The following is a 19,850-nucleotide window of genomic DNA, read 5'->3' as shown; positions in this document are numbered from 1 at the left end:
TACATTATTTTATAACTATAATATAATTTTACACTTTTTTTTTTTTTTTTTTTATAAGTCTAAATCAGGACAAAATCTACGTAAAAATGAAGTTAAGATGACTTCAAAAAATATTGAGATTAAGCAAAATGTATTTTTATCAAACATTTTCTGCCATTCGGAAAATTTAAAAGTAAACACAATAAATGTGTATGAATATATATATATATATATATGTGTATAGTCCGTTTTTTAGAAAAATAAATGTCGAATATCTAATGCAAATAAAGTGTAACACTTTAAATTTAGAGCAGGACATAAAAAGCTTTACATGTAGCAGGATCAGACATATATGCATTGGATAGATAAATATGTATACACGTATGTATTAAATGTATTTAAACGTATATACGGTATGCCTAAGTTATCCACCATTTTGGCGTTTCACCTATCCTCAAAAATGAATGCATAATTAAAACACGCCATGTGCAATTACAGAATTTATTAAGAGCGAACTCTAAAAAAAGAGCCAGAGAAAAGGATAAGGAAAAAAACTACTTATCAGCGCAAAACTTTTCATACGATAAAAATGAAAATGAGGGTAAAAATGAACGAATACGTGAACGAACAAATAAAAGAATGTATAACTGACGCAGAACAACACTTGACTCTTTGCTGCATACATGGACTACTATTTTTTTTTTTTTTTACCTGTTTTATATTTTCTTATATGTAAAAAATAGTGGAAAAAAAATAGAATAAAACTGAAAAGTAAAATAAAATAAAATAAATCATGTAAAAAGAAAAAATAAAACAAATAAATTTATAAATCGTTCTCCATACAGATATATTTAAGGTAGAAGAAATTTACGATAGAGACTTTTCGTCGAAGGAAAAAATATGCAAGTTATTTGTGCCGTTCAAAAATAGAAGGGAAAGAGAACCAAGATTTATTACAATAGAAAAAATAAAGAAAAAATATAAGAGCATTAATATTTATGATGTATTAAATGAGAAAAAAAAATTGCTTGATTCTGAAGAGCTAAATTCCAAGTGGATTGACATAATAAATTATGAAGATTCATCATTTGATATATTTACCATAGAGGAAATAGTAAAGGAGTTAAAAGAAGTAGATTACACAGATGAGTTCGAAAGGAATAAGGAAATAAAAGAAGAAAAAGAAGAGGAAGAAAAAAGAAAAAAAAAGAAAAAGCAATTAAAAGAAGTAGACAATGATAATATAGACGGAAAAGAAAAATTTATTGTACCTTTTAAGGCAAAAGGTGTAATATCACTTAATAATACCATTTTTGAAAGTACATTTGATGATATATATATATATGATTATAATAGTGAATCTAATTTATTTAAAGTAAAAAAAAAAACAGCCAGTGAGTTTTTCGAAATTAACAGAATTCAATTTTTTTTTACTACTGAAAATCCAATCGCATATGGAGAAAAAGTATTTAATGCTATTAAGAATAAATCAAATAGCTTAAAAAAGAAAATATATTATTCAAAAAATGACAGTACATTTAAAGACTTCAATTGTATAATGAATGATGTGCAGGATATTATGGAAAATAATATAAATATAAAAAACTGTGAAAATATTGAAACGATTACAAAAAATTTAAACGATTTCTGTAATATATGGTTAGGACGACGTATTTTAAATAATAATCTAAAAAATTACTACAAGGGAGATACAAAGAAAAAGGAAATAAAATATTACAACTATGATTTTGAAAATAAAAAAAATATTATTAAGCAATGTGTATTGCTAGAAAATACAAAAGTCATAAAAACTTTTCTGGATATAATAAATAAATGTGCCTTGATTAAAATATCTGTATTTGACACAGCTATTTCTAGTCCCTTTGAGTTAAACGATTTTTTCCAATTGCAAAACACGTCCGTTTTGAAGGTAAAGTAGAGAAAAGAGAAAGAGAAAAGGAAAAGGAAACAAACAAGCAAGAAAAAAAAAAAAAAATGATTGCATGCACTCTTTGAATTTTTTCTCTTCCCCTCCCTTTTGCTTGTTTCCATGTTTTACAGTTACAGCCATTTATTTGCCCATATTCCCACGCATGTATGTCTTCATTTCTTTACTTCGTTATGTTCTTACCACGTTATGCATCCGCTCACTTGTTCTTCTTTTGTCAGTCGTTCGAAACTGTAAACAACATATGGATGAATGACATTAAATTCACCATTGAGGAAAACTTAAAGGATTGTACGAAAGGAAACTACAATTTGAAGGACATTTCGATTGAAACATTTAAATATACAAAAATACGAATATTTTTTAACATATTAAAACTTATGATCGAGAAAAAAATAAATGAAATGTTAATAAATAATATTGAAGATTTTGTCCAAATTTTTACACATAACATGAAAAGTTATAAAAGGAACAAACTGTATATACCAGTATTTGTCATCAATATAACAAAAAAATTTGACTATTCAAGATTTATTTTAGATAATAATCCTATATGTTTTTATGAAAAATTTGAAGATTTAATTTTTTCTACTTTAATTAAATATCAACAAATAGAAAAAATAGAAAAGTTAGTCATACCTCAAGTATTCAAAAATGATAAGTTTATATTTTATAAATCCATGAAAGAAAATGATATGTTTATATGTGAAAAATTAAATGAAGTAAAAAATATGTTTGAAGAATCAAAATTCGTTTTAAATAATTATTTATCAAAAATTAACAAGCATGCAGACATTTTAAATTTTAATGTCAATGAAGCTATTAAAAATATAGACATAAATACAAGCGTGGAACATATTCAAAATATCATAAATAAAAATTTGGAAAAAATACAAAATATCAATGAAACAGTTGAGGATACCATTAATTTAGGTGTATTCCTGGTGAAGTCTAAAGATATTAAACTTTTCATTATAAACGAAATTAACAATTATATTAAGGCTCTGACGAATATTATTGTCCAGAGGTAATTTAAAAAAAGAAAAAGAAAGAAAAAAAAGTGCACATATACGTATGTGAGTGAATATATGCATATATACATACATATATACAGACAGATGTGCGCACATACGTACGTACGAACATTCGCGTATGTAAAGAATGTTCGTCCCGTAAGAGTGAAAAACAGTACATCAAAAATGTTTACTGTTATAAATGAATGTAGTGAAGTAAAAGTAAGAGTACAATGAATTTGTAATTTTTGTCAAACCACGGACATCGTAGCACTTTTTTTTTTTTTTTTTTTTTTTATTGCCCTATCATGTATAACATTTTTATTTGTATGACTGGTCGCCATACTACTGCACTAAATTTGTGCTCATTAACGTTTACTTCGTATCGATTTCATTAATTTCGTATCTTTTCATGGCTTACATTCTTTCCTTCTTTCTTTCTTTCTTTTTTTCTCCCTTCCCCGTGCGAATTATGCCCATCAGATATAAGGAAAAGTACACGTCGAATCTAATGTTTTACAACTCTATCATTGTAAGGCTAAAAAAGAAGACAAGCAAAATTCAAGAAATTTATGAAAAGGAAGAATACATAAAAGATATGAAGAAAAGTCTTGATTTTGTATCCCATGATATCAAAGAAATAAATATATTATTTAACTCCTTAAATAAATTAAATTATAAATTTTCAAGTGATGATTATTTATCTTATTGGAAAATTATAAATAGACCTAGTAAAATTGAAAAAATTGTTAAAGAAGTTAATGAAAATATTAGTAAGCAAAAAAATGTACTACTAGAAGAATTAATAAATGATGAATCAAAATTTCAGAGTAGTATTGTTGACATGAAGGAAAATGTTCAATCAATAAAAAGTTTCAATGATGAAAGTAATTATTTGAGCATAAATAAATTTATTCTCACTGTGCAAAATCAGCTTACTATCTTAATAAAAGAGTCCAAAGAAATCAATTATCGAGAAAAGCTATTTAATATTGAAATATCTGATTTTTCTATACTCCTGAAAATTCAAAACGTAAGGGGAAAAAAATGTACACACATATACATTCATGCGTGCATATGCATGTACATATATATTTGCACACTCGCTTTTCTGAGTACATGCGTCAAAAGGCAATATAGATTTGTACTAATACGATACTTAAATACGTAGAACAAACCATATACAAGTAAAATGTAAATGTACCCTTACAATAATTTAGACTATACTAGAATTAAATGTAGGATGAAATATCACATGTAATAACATTATATAAAATATATATATATGTATATAATTAAAACAAAATAAAATATGTAAGGGAGGAAAATAAAATATACCTATCAGTGTGTCCTACAGTTGTAGTATTCTGTATGTAGCCTGTATTGAGTCAGTTTTACACCGTAGAGGAATGCCTTTGAAATAATGATTTTACCTTGTTAAAAAGATAGTAAAAGTAAAAATGGTACTAACAATGTTAGCTGCTCTAAGGATGCATACCTGTATACATATTATAAAATTTACCTTTTTTTAAGGAACTAAACTTATATTACATATTTTGGCTAATATATAAAAGCATAAAGGCTATGGACGAACGATTTGACAAAAAAATAAATTCTTTAAATTATAAAAAAATAGAAGATGACTTTAATTTGATTTTAAAAAATATGAATAAAATTAACAAACATGCTAATGAGTATTATAAAAATAAAAATACTCTAATCAAAAAAATGAACGAGAAATTAGCCTTCTTCAGTTCGTATGTATCCTTGCTAATTTCGCTAAGAAAACCGAGTATAAAGGAAAGGCATAAAGATCAGGTAAAGGGAAAAAAGGAAAAGGAGGTCTTGCACTGTCCGCATATGCGTACAGCAATACATACGTACATACGTACACAAGTACGCACAAATATACACAGCGCGCGTTGCCCCTCCACGATTTATAGATTGCACAGATCATTGATGAAAAGAACAACATCGACTTTAACAACATAACATTTAATGAGCTACTGAAGCTAGACATAAATAATAAAATCACTAGTATTATCAGCATTTGTGAAAAGGCAAATAAGGAGAACGCAATTGAAAAGGTGAGGAGAAAAGCGAACCTGACTGAATAAAATAGGGCAAAAAAAAAGTAAAATATGTATATATACATATACATACATACGTCTCTGTATGTATACGTGTTATCGAATATTCACGCCTTTCTACAAGAACACGTGCATATGTATATATATATATATATATATATATATATATATATGTATATATTTTTCCATCTTTTCAGTTTTTGGGGAAAATAAAAAACAATTTTAGTAAGATCGAATTTCAAATGAAACAAGAGGAGAATAATAAAATATCTATTATTTCCAATATAAATGAAATATTAACAAAAATTGAAGAAAATTTAGTTTTAAATCAGAATTTGTTAATAATAAATATTTACGAAATTTATCACATCGATATAATTAACAATCAGAACATGATGATAAATGCTAATAGTATTATTAACACGTTAAGGAAAAGTCAAAATTTGTTTTTGTACTTGAGCAGAATTTTTGTCCTAACAGATATAACGAAGCAGCTCACCAATGAGTCTAAAAAGTACGAAAAAAAAAAAAAAAAAAAACGAACACACACACAAGCATGTTCATGTGTCTTAATGCACGCACTGGTTTACACACTACAGATATTACCATATCGTGCCTGTGAATAATTTTTTTTTATATTCTATTATTTTATTTTATTATTTTTTTTTTTATTTCTTCTTCTTCTTCTTCTTCTTCTTCGTCTTTTTATTTTTCCCCTGCCCCACTACTCCGTACACTCATTCCTTATAGGTATAAATTAATTTACAATAATTTTCTGAACATGTACAAGATTATTGAAGAAGATAAAAGACTGGAGAAATTTTGTTCAAGAAAAGATACAAAAGAAAAGTTAACAGAGTTATATAACAACTTAAATATGTTGTTAAAAAGTATAAATGAATATTTAGATTTAAAGAGAGAAATTTTTAATAGGTTTTATTTCTTAAGTACTGATGATTTAATAAATTTGATATCTTCGAATATTAATGATCAGATAAATACTTATTTATTTAAAATATTTAATAGTATATATAAGCTAGTTATTGTGAATGGATATATCGTTGCTTTTCAGTCTCAGAGAGGAGAAGAACTAATCTTATGTAATGAAATAAAAATAGAAAAAAAAGAAATGACAGAGATTTTGGTTGAAGTAGAGAAAGAAATGTTTTTGAGTGTGAAGAAACAAATATATAATAATATTCTAGAATACAAAAATTTAATAGATATAAAAGAAGATGACTTTTTGAAAAGTAATGATATAAAAACTTACACGGAAGGAAGAACTTGCGATTACGATTCCGCGTATTCTTCTTGTTCCTTTTCGTCTGACAACAGCTTAATGTATGACAACGGGTATAGAATGGAAAACGATAAAGATGTAAAACAGATAGGGCGGAATAGAAGCGATGAACTCGATAGAAGCAGTGATCTGGGGAGAAGCATAGATCCAGGTAGAAGTAGCGAACTAGGTAGAAGCAGCATGGGAGATAAGGGGGGAAAGCACAAGAAGAGTGCATTACCAATGGAGTATTACGAACACATAAGTAAAAAAATAAAATTTTCTTTAAATAAAAATAGTCAGTTTGTACTGATAATAAAGAATTTATTTTGGTCCAATTTAGTGGAGCTCTTTTTAAAATATAATAATTTAAATAAATATAAAAAGATATTAAATGAAGAGTTGTATGAATACATCAATATAATAAATAAAGTAGACAAAAAAAAAAGTGTGTTATTACATACGTTAATAATATCTTTAGTTCATAATAGAGATATAGTAGAAGAATTAATTAAAAAAAGAGTAAACGATGTAAATAATTTTAACTGGTTAATACAGTTGAAATATTTTTACTGCAATAAAAATTTATATATCAAATATTTAAATGAATTATACATATATGGATATGAGTATATTCATAATGATAATAAAATTATTTTAACAAATCTAATAAATAAATATTTTATATCCATTTTACATTCATATAGTTCGAAATTGGGTGTATGTTCAGTTGGTTTTGCAGGTACTGGGAAAACAGAAACAACAAAATATTTTTCAAAATTTGTCGGGAAATTTTATTTTGTGTATAATTGTAGTAGTAATATAAATTTTGATTTTTTAAAAAATTTATTTTTCGGCATAGCAACAAATGGCATCTTTTTCTGTTTTGATGAATTTAATAGAATAACAATTGAAGCGTTGAGTGTTCTAGCTCAACAGCTGTGTAATTTATTTAATGCAAAATCTAAGAAGTTTGTTATGAATAATATGAAGACAAAACAAAAAGAGGTGGAGCTTGGGGAAGGGGGAAAAAATGACTTAAACATGATTTCAAATGAAGAGAATTTTGTAAGGAATAGCTCAGTGTATGATCCTGGTGATGGGTTGGAAAAGTACATGAGGGGAAAGGGTAACTACGTGTATGATAGTGGAGCTGAAATGGGGAATAATAACAAAAACAATAATGGAAGTTATGATGGCGTTAAAAATTACATGGACAGCGGTGGTGGCTTGTCCAAAAAGAAAAGCGTAAAAGGTACAATAGGTGCAAAAAAAAACTCGCTCTTTTTTTTCGAAGGAAAATATATAAAAATCAACGAAGAATTTAATATTTTTATTATAATTAACCCTTTTTATAAAGGTAGAAGTGTACTACCAAATAACATTAAAGCATTATTCAGATTTTTTAATTTTGTTAAACCAGATTTTTTTACCATTGTAGAAGTGATGCTCTATTCCAAGGGATACAAATATAGCAAAATTTTGGCAAAAAAAATTATTTTGTTGTTTGAATTATGCGAGCATAACTTAAGTAATCAGAAGCATTATAAGTATGATTTAAGAACAGTGAAAAAAGTAACTCACGTCATGGGTAAAATCATCGTAGATAAGGATAATGACAGCGCCGGAGGCGCTCACTATAGAAGTAACGACAGATATGAAAACATTTTTTATGAGTACAAATTTTTGTTTATTGCCATCATTGAGTGTATTATGCCATCTATTGTGAAAAACGACATATATCTTTTTCTGAACATATTGAAAAATATATTTTACGAATTATATACCTACAATCAATCTTTGAGAACTTGTACTAAGGAGGAGACTACGGTCGACATAAAGTACATCCTGTCTAGTAATAGAAACGATGACAACAGTATAATGATGTATGTAAGAAGCTTTTATTCCAATATGAATGATGAAAGGGGAACAGCGAACAATGCTGAGGAGAAAATCAACAAGGGGGATGGATGTGGACATGTATTATCTACACATTATGATGCTAAGGAAGAAAGAGAAAAAGAAGCAGACAATATCAAACCTTTAAGTGAAGGCAAAATCGAAAAGGAGAAAAATGTATCTGCAGAAGTGGAAGAAAAAATGAAAAGTTTATATGATAAGAAAGGGGGAGAGGGAACCGCAAAATTTAGGGCATACATAAAGAACGATAAGATGGAAAGTTCAAAAGAGGTAAGTGGAAAGACAGAAATAAACATTTTGGAGGATAGTGGAAACTATACTAGCAAAGGTGGAAGCAGGAAGACGACCAACAAGATAGTCTTAGCTGATGATAATATGGTCAACTCCGCAAAAGGGGAAAACGGAAAAGGGAAGAAATCCTTTTTATGTAAAAAAGAAATGGTTGAAGATTATTTAAAATGCATGTTAAAAAAAAAGATGCTAGAGTTAAATTATGTGTGCACTGAGAGATATGTAAGTAAACTGATTCAACTGTATAACATGATAAAGTTTCACACAGGTGTCTTATTTTTATCATACCCCTTGTCCAAAACAACTTCATACAAAATATTAAATAGAACAATAAATACAATTAATGATAGGGAAATAATAAAAAGAAAAATGAATGATTATATTATTAATGCAAATGTTGTAAGAGAAATGGATATGCTAGGTTTTTATGAAGAGGTTTCGAATAAATGGGTTCATGGCATTTTAACGAAAAAAATATTAGAAATTAATTCTAATTATAATAATGATAATTATTTAAACATTATTTATTTTGATTGTTATTTGCATTCTATATGGATAGAAAATTTAAATTCAGTTTTAGATGAATCTAAAATTTTATGTCTTTCTAAATGTGATATCATACCAATTCATAATCATACTCGTTTTATAATGGAAACAAATAATTTAAAACATATTACAATGGCTACCATAAGTAGATGCGGATTGATAATTTTAAATAATTATGATTTAAGTATTGCTTCTTATATATGTTCATATATAAATACATTGTCGAACAATTTTGATACAATCCATAAACATATATTATTAAATTTATTTATGGTCTTTTTTTACAAATCCTTGTTGTTTATTTGTGTTAATAATTTATTTGTGTATACATTTAACGAATATTATTATTGTATCTCTTTTATTAAATGCTTAGATAGTTTATTCTCTTATTGCCTATTTGAAATCAATGATACTAATAAAAAAGAAAGTTTTCAAAAGTACATTACATCCATTTTTATCTATTCGTTAATCTGGACTGTCGGATCGAACACATATAAAAGAGGACGTAAAATATTTAACGATTTTTTGTGTAGAAATATTTTAAAATATAATCTGAAGTTAACTTTTGAAACATTAGAAGGAAGAATAATAGACATTCGTGAGCTCAATAATAGCACTAACACTGATGTAGAAGCTGCATCCTCTTCGCCTAATCACCAGAAGTTGGTACTGAACGAGCTACAATGTAGTATAATGGATTCTTCCAAGGACAAAAATGTTAAAGACGTGGGTGAAGAAATGGCAAGGACGGAAGTAGTAGATATAGAAGTGGAAGAGAAATATGTAACAGAGAAAGATATAGCAGAACAGATTGTGCACAACTTTGGAAAAAAGAAAGTTATTAACAATGTTAATAATAATGGAGTCCAGATAGGAGAGGTCACAAAACTGCAGAGAGACTTGAGTGCAAATGAGAATGGTCAGATAAATGAAGAAATATATGAACAAGACAGGGAAAAAATTAATAGCTCGCAGTTGAACAAGGCAATTGGTGAGAAACTGCACGATAAAGACGAAGATAAACTAAATGGTGGTTCGTATGAAGCGGATAACCGTGAATCAGACAGCGTAGAAATAAGTGAAGTAAGTAGTGTAGAAAGCAGTGAAGAAAGCTGTCATGACTCGGACATAGACATATACAACGAGAAAAATAGAAACATTGGGAAGTACTACGAAAGCATAAATAGCATATATGATTATTACTTAAAAAATTACAAAAGGTGTACAAATCTGTACAAAAATTATGATATAAATGTAGGAGATGCATCCAATGGTTCATTATTTTCCAAGTCATACGGAAACTACAGCTCGGATTCGAACGTAAGTGAGGATTGTAGATATCTGAAAAGAAAGCATAAAAGATGCAGGAGGGTCAAAGAGACCGAAAAAGGCACATCACAGAAGGATGTAGGGGGAAGAAAAAGTAAATATTTGAATAAATACGATACCGAAAATATATACGACATCCTTCATAATGTTAACTACTATAACGATGTTTACAATTTAACCGACTCAGCGGAGGTGGAGAGAGGGGAAACAGGGATAAACAGGCTCAAGAATGATGGAAACGTAGGTAGTAGGGATAATGGCGGCAATAAGGGAAGTAGCGATGGAGAGAAGTTCTCACCTGAGGAGCGGAAAGAAGCGGATAAGAGTTCATCAAATGCAAGGGCCAAAGGAGGAAGGGGAAAAAGAAAAGGGAACTACTCGGAGTTTGAAGTGAACCTGTTCAACTTTTACTTCAACTATCAGAAAAATATCTTGAGTCATTTAAATAACAGGGGAAATAAATTTACGTCAATAGATGAATATATGAATAACAATACAGATGTGATGATAAAACAAAAGAAGCACATTTCGATGTTATATAATATAGACATATTTATGAAAAATAAAAAGAATATAATAATAGCAGGTTGCAGTAATATAGGTAAATCGTTAACAGTGGATTATTATTTGAACAAAGTAATTGCAAAGGATAAATTTTTTACTGTTGATTTTTATTTTTCATTAAGTACAACAAGTAAACATGTTAGAAATTACATAGAATCTAAGTTAACAAAAAGAAGAAGTAATTATTATGGGACAACAAATAATAAAATATGTATGTTTTATATTGATGATATAAACATTGAAACGGATATTAGATCCTTTGAGAGAAGTCATTATTTATCAGCCCATGAATTTATGCGTATGTTATTTAATTATAAATTTTTTGTAGATGAACATCTAAATTTAAAATATGTAGAAGATTTAACGTGTCTTGCAACTATGAACAATGCGTATACTAACAGTGTAAATAGTAGACTATACAACAATTTCAATATAATTTATTATAATAATTATAATTATAAAGAAATATTTAATATCTTTTTTAGCTATTTGAAAAACTTATTTAGTGTATATGATATAAATATCAAAAGCCTAGCAAGCCATTTAATTGATATGCAAATAGATATATATAAATCACTTAAAGAAATGAAATATACCTATGATGAGGAAAAAAAAGAAGAATTGTTTTTACATTTTTTTAATATAAATCATATTAAAAATGTTTTCAAATATATATTTTATTTATCAAAAAATATAAATATCCGAAAGGAACAAATTTTATTGTTTTTCTTACACGAAAATAAATCTCTGTATGTGGAAAGTTTAAAATCAAAGAAGAACAAAAAATTATGTACAGATATAATTATAAGTAATTTTAAAAAATATTTTAAGGATGAATTTGAAAATGTATCTGATCGATATGATAATATACTTTTTTGTAACTTTTTAAATTTATATCAAAATGTGTATGAACAAGTTCAGGATATAAATGACCTGTACAATTGTATCCATTCGTATATTTCTGATTATAGTAATAATGAAAAGATTAATTTGATACTATTCGATAATATATTAATATATATATGTAAAATAACAAAAACATTTATGACAGAAAATTCTCATATCTTATCTATAGGTATAAATGATAGTATTAAAAAAAATGTAAATAAAATCTGTGCATTTATAATAAACAAAACTTTAGTCATCTCTGAATTAAATAAAAATAGTAAAAAGAAAGTTTTTAAAGAAGAAATTAAAAGATGCTTATTTGATTGTGGTATATATGAAAAACCATGTGTATACTATCTAAAAGATGAAAATGATAATCTTAATTTTATTCTAGAAAATTTAAACAATATTTATAATTATAGTGATAGTTATCTCTTATACAATGAAGAAAATTTAAAAAAAATTTACAATGAATGTAAAAATAAATGTGAGGGGGAACATGTAGTCAGAAATTTAACGAATATTTATAATATTTATAAAAAGACTATACGCAAGAATTTTCATGTAAGCCTGAATATATCCCTCAGTTCCGCTGATCAACTTTTAAAGTATCCCTATATTTTAAAAAATTCGTACTTGATTTATTTTGAGGAGGACACCAATGAAGGCCTGCACATAATAACGAAAAACTTTTTCAAAGATGAGCGTGCAGGTTTGAAGCAGGCCCTCAACTTTGCGCAGAATGCGGTAGAAGTAGTTGAATCAGTTGAAACTGTCGAATCAGTCGAAGCGGTAAACGTGGCAGATGCGGAAGACAACACGAAAAAGAAAAAGGCTACTTACGATACGAATGGCGTTACCGAGCAAGGTGGAAACAAACTGAGCATTGAAAACGACGGGGCTTCCCAAATTGAGAAGGCAAAAGACCAGACGGACGAACGGGATAGTAACAAAGAAGTCAGTGAAAAACACACTGATGATGCAAATGATGTTATGAACAAAGCAGGTGTTACTAACGAAAGTGAGGGTAAGGATAAACTTAACAAAAATTTGGAAAATTCTAATATTACAAGTGATAAAATAGCTCTTCCGGGGGAACCTTTGGTACATAGTGATGAATTGGATATTTATAAAGCGCGTGGCATTGGAAAGAGGTCCAATGGTGAAGCACTACATGAAGTAGATATTGAAATGACAAATCGTGAAGAGGAGTGTAAACATTTGGAGCATATTATAGAGAACAAAATACTTATTAGAATTCATAAAGAGATAGTTTTGCTATCAAAAAAATATTATGAAGAAAAACAAATATATGTATGCATAAATTCAAATAAATATCTTCATTTGCTTCACTATTTTGACTATTTTTTTAATTTAAAAAAAACAGAGTTTGATAGAAACGTAGATCTGTATAGCAAGGCTTTAGGTAAATTACACAAATGTGAACAAGACATAAAGTTAATGAAAAACTATTTATTAAATATGCAACCAGTACTAAATAGTACCAATATTGAGATGAAAAAAAAAGTAAACGAAATAGAAAGAGAGACAAAAGAAGCTTATATAAAACAAGCAGAAATTAAGAAGAAGGAAAATGAAATGAAAATTAAGATAAGGAACATTACTAACTTAAAAAATAATGTAAATGAAGAAATATCAAAAAGTTTTGATCTATTAAATGATTCCTTAAATAATTTAAATAAATTAAAAGTAGAGCATTTACGAGAATTGAAGGCTTTTGTAAACCCACCAGCTATTGTTGTAATGGTTATACAATGTATTTTAACTTTTCTAAAAGAAGATGAAAAATATTTACAAGGGAAAATGATCAGACCGAAGACTTTAAACTATTGGGTATTAGCACAGAAAACCATTTTTAGAGATTCTAAATTATTTTTAGATAAATTAAAACACTATGACAAAAATTCTATTGAAGAAGAAATGATAGTAAAAATTTCACCTCTTATTAAAAACAAAAATTTTAATCCAAAGTTTGTGAGAAAAGCATCCAAAGCATGTGAAACCATGTGTCAATGGATACTAGCCATTTATCACTATTTTATTATTAACAAAGAATTACAACCAAAAAAGGAAGAAATGATAGTTTTAGAAAAAGAAATTAATAAAGAACTAAATTACCTAGAGATATGTAAAGGAGAATTAGACTTTGTAAACAAAAATTTAGCAAGAATTGAGAAAGAAAAGGAAGAAATTACTATTAAACAAAATGAACTGGTTCAAAAGATAGAAAATATAAAACAGAAAATAAAACGATCGAAAATTATTTTGTCTTGTGTTTTAGAACAAGAAGCTAAATGGAATAAAAAAAAAAATTATTTTAAAAAAAAAAGAGATTTACTTATGGGTGATTGTATTATTGTATCTTCTCTTGTAAATTATTATTCCTATTTTTCCTATGAATATAGGGTTATCACAAAATTAAAAATTCAAAAAATTTTAAGTTCATTTGATATAAAATATACTAGAAATATATCTATCCACAACTTGTTAGAATCAAAAATTAATTTAGAAAAATGGATGGCATATGGTTTAACTAACAGCAAATACTATTTTGAAAATGTGGTTATAATGAACAACAGTATTAAATATAACCTATTAATTGACCCTCATTTTATAGCTACCAATTTCCTTAAAAATCTATATCATAAAAAAAAAGATGTAGAAATATTACGAAATAACAGCTTTAATTTTATTGAAAAAATCGAAAAATACATGCAGCTTGGAAATATTATTCTATTCACACATTATGATGATGATGCAAAAATATTATTTTCTTCTCTTTTTAATTACAAAATTAGTAAAAGTTTGTTTAATTTCGAAAGGGAGAGGAATAAAGCAGATAGTGCTGCTTCTCTATTCTGTGAAAACAAAAAAAACAATTTGAACAACTCCATAATACTCAACCATGATGCGGATACCAAAGACGCAGAGGAGCTGAGTAATACCATAAATGAGGGCATGCCTACAAATAATGCAACTAGTGCAAGTAATGCAAATAGAACGGATAAGGCAGATAGTGCGACAAGTGCAAGTGGCACAAATAATGAGAATAGGACAGACAATGCAACTAGTGCAAGTGGTACAAATAGTGTAAAAAACAACTGCGTAAATTTTAACAACAAAATAATACCAGTCGACAATTGCTTCAACATCTATTTTATTGTATACGGAAACAAATATTTTGACGATAGTACTCAGAACTATCTAAACCTAATAGACTTCAATATAAATTTGAAAATTTTAGAAGAGTATTTTTTAGAAAGTCTGATAGAGAAAATGTCCAAGAGTTTCATTGAAAATAGGACAGCACTGATTCATCATATACATGATTTGAACAATCAGCTGATGGATAAGGAAAAGGAAATATTACACATTTTAAATTTTAAGGATGACATCTTAAGTGATGATGATATTGTTATTACTTTTGAAAAGACGAACAACTTATTCCAAGAAAATAAAAAAAAAATTAAAGAGTTTAAAATTAATAAAAAAGAAATTATTAAAATTAGGAAGAATTATATGAGCATATCAGAACATATAGCAGTAACGTACCATTGTATTAATGGTCTGGTGGCATTAAATCCTTTTTACAATTTTTCTATTCTTTCATTTGTACATATATTAAATATAAGTATAGATAAATCAGAACAAAATAAATTATTAGATAAGAGAAAAAAAAATATTCTAAATATTTTCACACGAAAAATTCATTTTGAAGTTGCTAGGACATTATCAGAAAAGCACCAGCATATCTTTTTCTTTTACTTAGTCTGTATGTTAAACATTTACAAACGAGAAATAGAGTATGACGACTACTACTTTTTTATATATGACGAATATCCCCCGAACGCAGGTGCCAAAAATGAGGTTGTTAGGATGGTGCAAAAGAAGGGGCATCTCAGGGGGATGAAGCGGGATATGCAACACAGCATTAGTGAGATAGATCATCATAACAAGAGCGCAATAAAAAGGTGGTCAGAAAACGAAGGGACAAGTTCTTGTGAGGATTTAGATGAAGAGAGTGAAGAAGGAGGAGATGGAAAAGAAGAACAGTACAATCAACCATTTGATGGTGTATCTCTGCATAGCCTCGAGTCTGACAGAGGTGAAGCGGTAGATGGTTGTGAAGTGCATAGGGAAGTAGATCAGGAGGGAGAACGAAACAGCAGCTCGAATTATAGCTTGAATCGTAGCATGCATCGTGGTGTGCATCGTGGCACACGAACCAGCGGAAGTTTGAAAAGGGACAACATTGAATATTTGTTGTTACCGAAAAAAAATGAAAAAGATGATTTCATGAACTCTTTTGAAGATAATGCGATTATAGAAAGGAAAGAAAAAAACATGAAGGAATATATTATGAAATATGTTTTTGATTTTGATACAAAAGAATTATCATGGTTAAGTATGAAAGAATATATAAGTGTAAAAAAATTAATAAAAAAAGAAAAATATTATATATTTTTTAAAAAGGTATTTAATGAATATGAACATATTTTTAGAACTATTAAATCAGATCATACCATTTTACAGCATAAAGATATAAAAAATTTGTTGACAAGTTTTGAAAAATTAATAATTTATAAAATTTTCCGATTTGATATTTTAAAATTAAATATGAATAATTATGTAGACACATATTTGAATATAACTTCACAAGCATATCCTAAAGATTTATATAAATGTTATGAACACTCATCAAATAATAAATTAATTTTAATATTAGCTGAACATCGTCTAAACATAGCAAGTGAAATTATGCTCTTAAGTGAAAAAATTACAGGTAGAAATAACCTAATAATATATAATAAAAATGACAAAACCAATTTAATTAATATATTAAATGATGCTATTAAAAATGGTTTCTGGGTACTTATAGAAAATGCTCATCTAAATATTCACCTAATTTTAGAAATAGAAAAATATATAGAAATTTGCAATATTCAATATTCCAACCCAGAATTTAGGATATGGATAGGTACCAGTTCTGTCCAATCCTTTCCATGTTATTTGTTAAAATTGTGTGTAAAGGTAACTTTTGAGAATGTGTATAATTTGAAGACATCACTTCTTAATATATACTCGAACATGGCACAAGAGGAGGAAGCGGAGGAAGTAGAGGAGAAGGAAGCGGCAGATGAGGAAGATGTTGAAAATGCGGAGGATGTGGAAAATGCGGAAGATGCGGAAAATGCGGAAGATGCGGAAAATGCGGAAGATGCGGAAGAGGGGGATGAAGCTGATGAAGCGTATGACGGATATGGGGATTGTACGTACGACAATAATTTGGCTAGAAATAATAAAAAAAGAATAAAAAGAAACGAGAATGAAAACATTTTAATAAACAAGTTAAATTTCAGCTTGTGCTTTTTTCATGCTTTAATACAAGAGAGAAACAAATTTAAGAATAAAGGATTTAACAATAGCTACGAATTTACAGATATAGAATTAAAATTATCTAAAGCTAATATATGCAAGTTTTTTAATAATAAAAATATAGATATGGATTTATTAATATATTTAATTGGAAATATAATATATGGCGGTATAATAATAGATCCTAACGATCAAAAATGTTTTAACATCATTTTAAAAAAGTACATAAGTGAAAAGGTAATATATTCTAATAACGAGTATAAGTTTAACAGTTACTATTATTGTCCTCATAGTTCAAATAAAAATATATTTTTACGATATATAAAATCATTACAATTTATTACAGACTTTTCTATATTTAATCTACACCCGTCGCTCAACGTTTTATATTTAAAAAATTACAATTTGAAAATTTTAAAAAATTTAGAACGCCTAGAGTGTAATAATGTGCAGAAAGATAAAACCGATGTCCATATTTTAATTATTATAGATATACTAAGAAATATTCTACCACCTTTTATAGACTCGAATGAACTAAATAATTTATTTTTAAATAATTTAAATTGTTCTATTATAACATTTTTAAAAATGGAAGCAGATAAATATAATAATTTGTTAAGAATTATTTATGATGACTTAACTAATATAATTAATTTTTTTAAAGGAAAAATTAATTTTAAAAATATTAGTCATACTTATAACTCTTTAATGAACTTATGTATACCCAGAAAATGGATAGCCAATTCCTTTTTTTCCAGTCTACAAATATTTCATTTTGCAAAATTAATAAAGTTAAAAATTTCTTACATAAATAAGTACATAGGCAATTTGGACAATAAAGTCTTTAATCTGGCTGCCTTTATTTCTCCCAAGGTAAATTGTTCACTGATAGAAGTTTGTTATGAGTGCTTGCAATCGCGCATACACACATGCATAAGTACATGAGCACATCCGTACATACAAACGTGTATAGTTAAGTGCACACTTTTGTGAAAGGCATTATAAAAGGGGGAAAAAAAAAAATAAAAAAATACATACATATATATATATATACATACATACATACATACATACATACATACATACATACATACATACATACATACATACATACATACATACATACATACATACCATTTCATTTTTACACCCCATACATGCCACATTTCTCTTTCATCACATTACCCGTATCGCTGTTCCATTTTTGTTGTATCTATATAGTTTCCTCTACTTTTTTTATCTCTGTCTAGTACTAACTACATAGCATAGCGCACAACATCATTGTGCTTGGACATTTTATCTATATCCTTTTTGACTGAACTTCTTTGTATACTTCTACTCACTTGCATACACACACACCACTATGCTACCATATAGTTTTATCCTCATTTTCATTTTAATGCAGCATGTATATATATGAACCTACGTATTTGCCTTCACTCCTTTGCAGAGTTTAATGCTTGCCATAAGAGAAAAATTTAGCAAAGAAATAAAAATTGATGCGAATAACATAAAATTAAAATATGAAATTTCCACATATTTTCTTGAAGAAGATATAAAAGAAGACAGCTATTTTGTTGGTGGGATGTACATCGAAGGAGCTATTTTTGATATAACAAATTTATCAATAAAAGAGTCAACAAATAAACAACTGTATTCACCTATGCCTTACATAAAAATATATTTCATTACTAAAAAAAAGCCTGACCTTAAAAGCAGGAAACCAAAATTTAATTGCCATATCTTCAAATGTCCCATATATAAAAACATACACAAAACAGGTAAAAATTTATGCATGCACGTCAGCAATGGAGTTTACATAATTTACGCGTTTGTGCAGTATACACATTTGTGCAATGTGCAAACTTACATGTGGGCTAACAACATGTACCTAACCCCTTCTTATTACCCCTCAGATAATACAATAAATAACAACGAGCCCATATTTTACTTAAAGATAAATTCAAAGGAGAAAAAAGAAAAGTGGATCGAGCGAAATGTATCCGGTGTATTAATACTAAAATGAAAATACTAAAAAAAACAAACAAACGAACGAACGAACAAACAAGCAAACTTACATACAGGCTAACACACAGGATAGCATACAGCCCAACAAATATGCATTCACTACTAAAGAAAGAGGTACCTATGTATCCATTTTAAATATAAGTCACGTTCATAATATTATGTACATGCGGTTTTTCCAGGTTGTAATATGCTACTATTAAATGATTCAAAGTATTTTTTCCATTCATTTACATATTTTAATATATAAACGTTTACCTGTGTAATGTTATGTTTTTTTTTTTTTTTTAAATATATATGTAAAAAAAGAAAAGAAAAAGGAAAACATCACAGCATAAGGCTTAAATGTAAAGTTAGTTTTAAGTAGCTCTTACTAAAATATATATATTCTATAATAAATTATGAGATTTAAAATAAATGTACAGGTTTAAATAAAAAAAAAAATTCCCTTTCAACTATTAGCACCTTTATTTCGTTTATAATAGAGCTACAAATTTATTACCTCATATTTAAAATTTCACCAATTCCTATATTATGTAGATGAATATGTTATACTACACTGTGTGTTATTTTAACGTGGG

At 27.5% G+C, this 19,850-nt stretch overlaps 1 protein-coding gene across 1 annotated transcript; it reads left to right on the top strand.

Annotated features, from left to right (window-relative positions):
* Positions 1 to 97: 97 nt before the first annotated feature.
* Positions 98 to 19,270, top strand: PmUG01_03024500 (dynein heavy chain, putative; the record flags this gene model as incomplete). Its single annotated transcript, XM_029008876.1, has 11 exons — positions 98 to 172; positions 478 to 580; positions 825 to 1,909; positions 2,149 to 2,954; positions 3,424 to 3,973; positions 4,474 to 4,758; positions 4,893 to 5,027; positions 5,228 to 5,544; positions 5,781 to 18,117; positions 18,695 to 19,025; positions 19,161 to 19,270. The coding sequence occupies 11 exons, from the start codon at positions 98 to 100 to the stop codon at positions 19,268 to 19,270; spliced, it is 16,134 nt and encodes a 5,377-aa protein (XP_028859459.1).
* Between the last annotated feature and the right edge of the window lie 580 nt (positions 19,271 to 19,850).

Source organism: Plasmodium malariae (assembly GCF_900090045.1).
Source record: "Plasmodium malariae genome assembly, chromosome: 3".
Taxonomy (NCBI): domain Eukaryota; phylum Apicomplexa; class Aconoidasida; order Haemosporida; family Plasmodiidae; genus Plasmodium; species Plasmodium malariae.
This window is presented reverse-complemented; position numbering and strand designations above follow the sequence as displayed.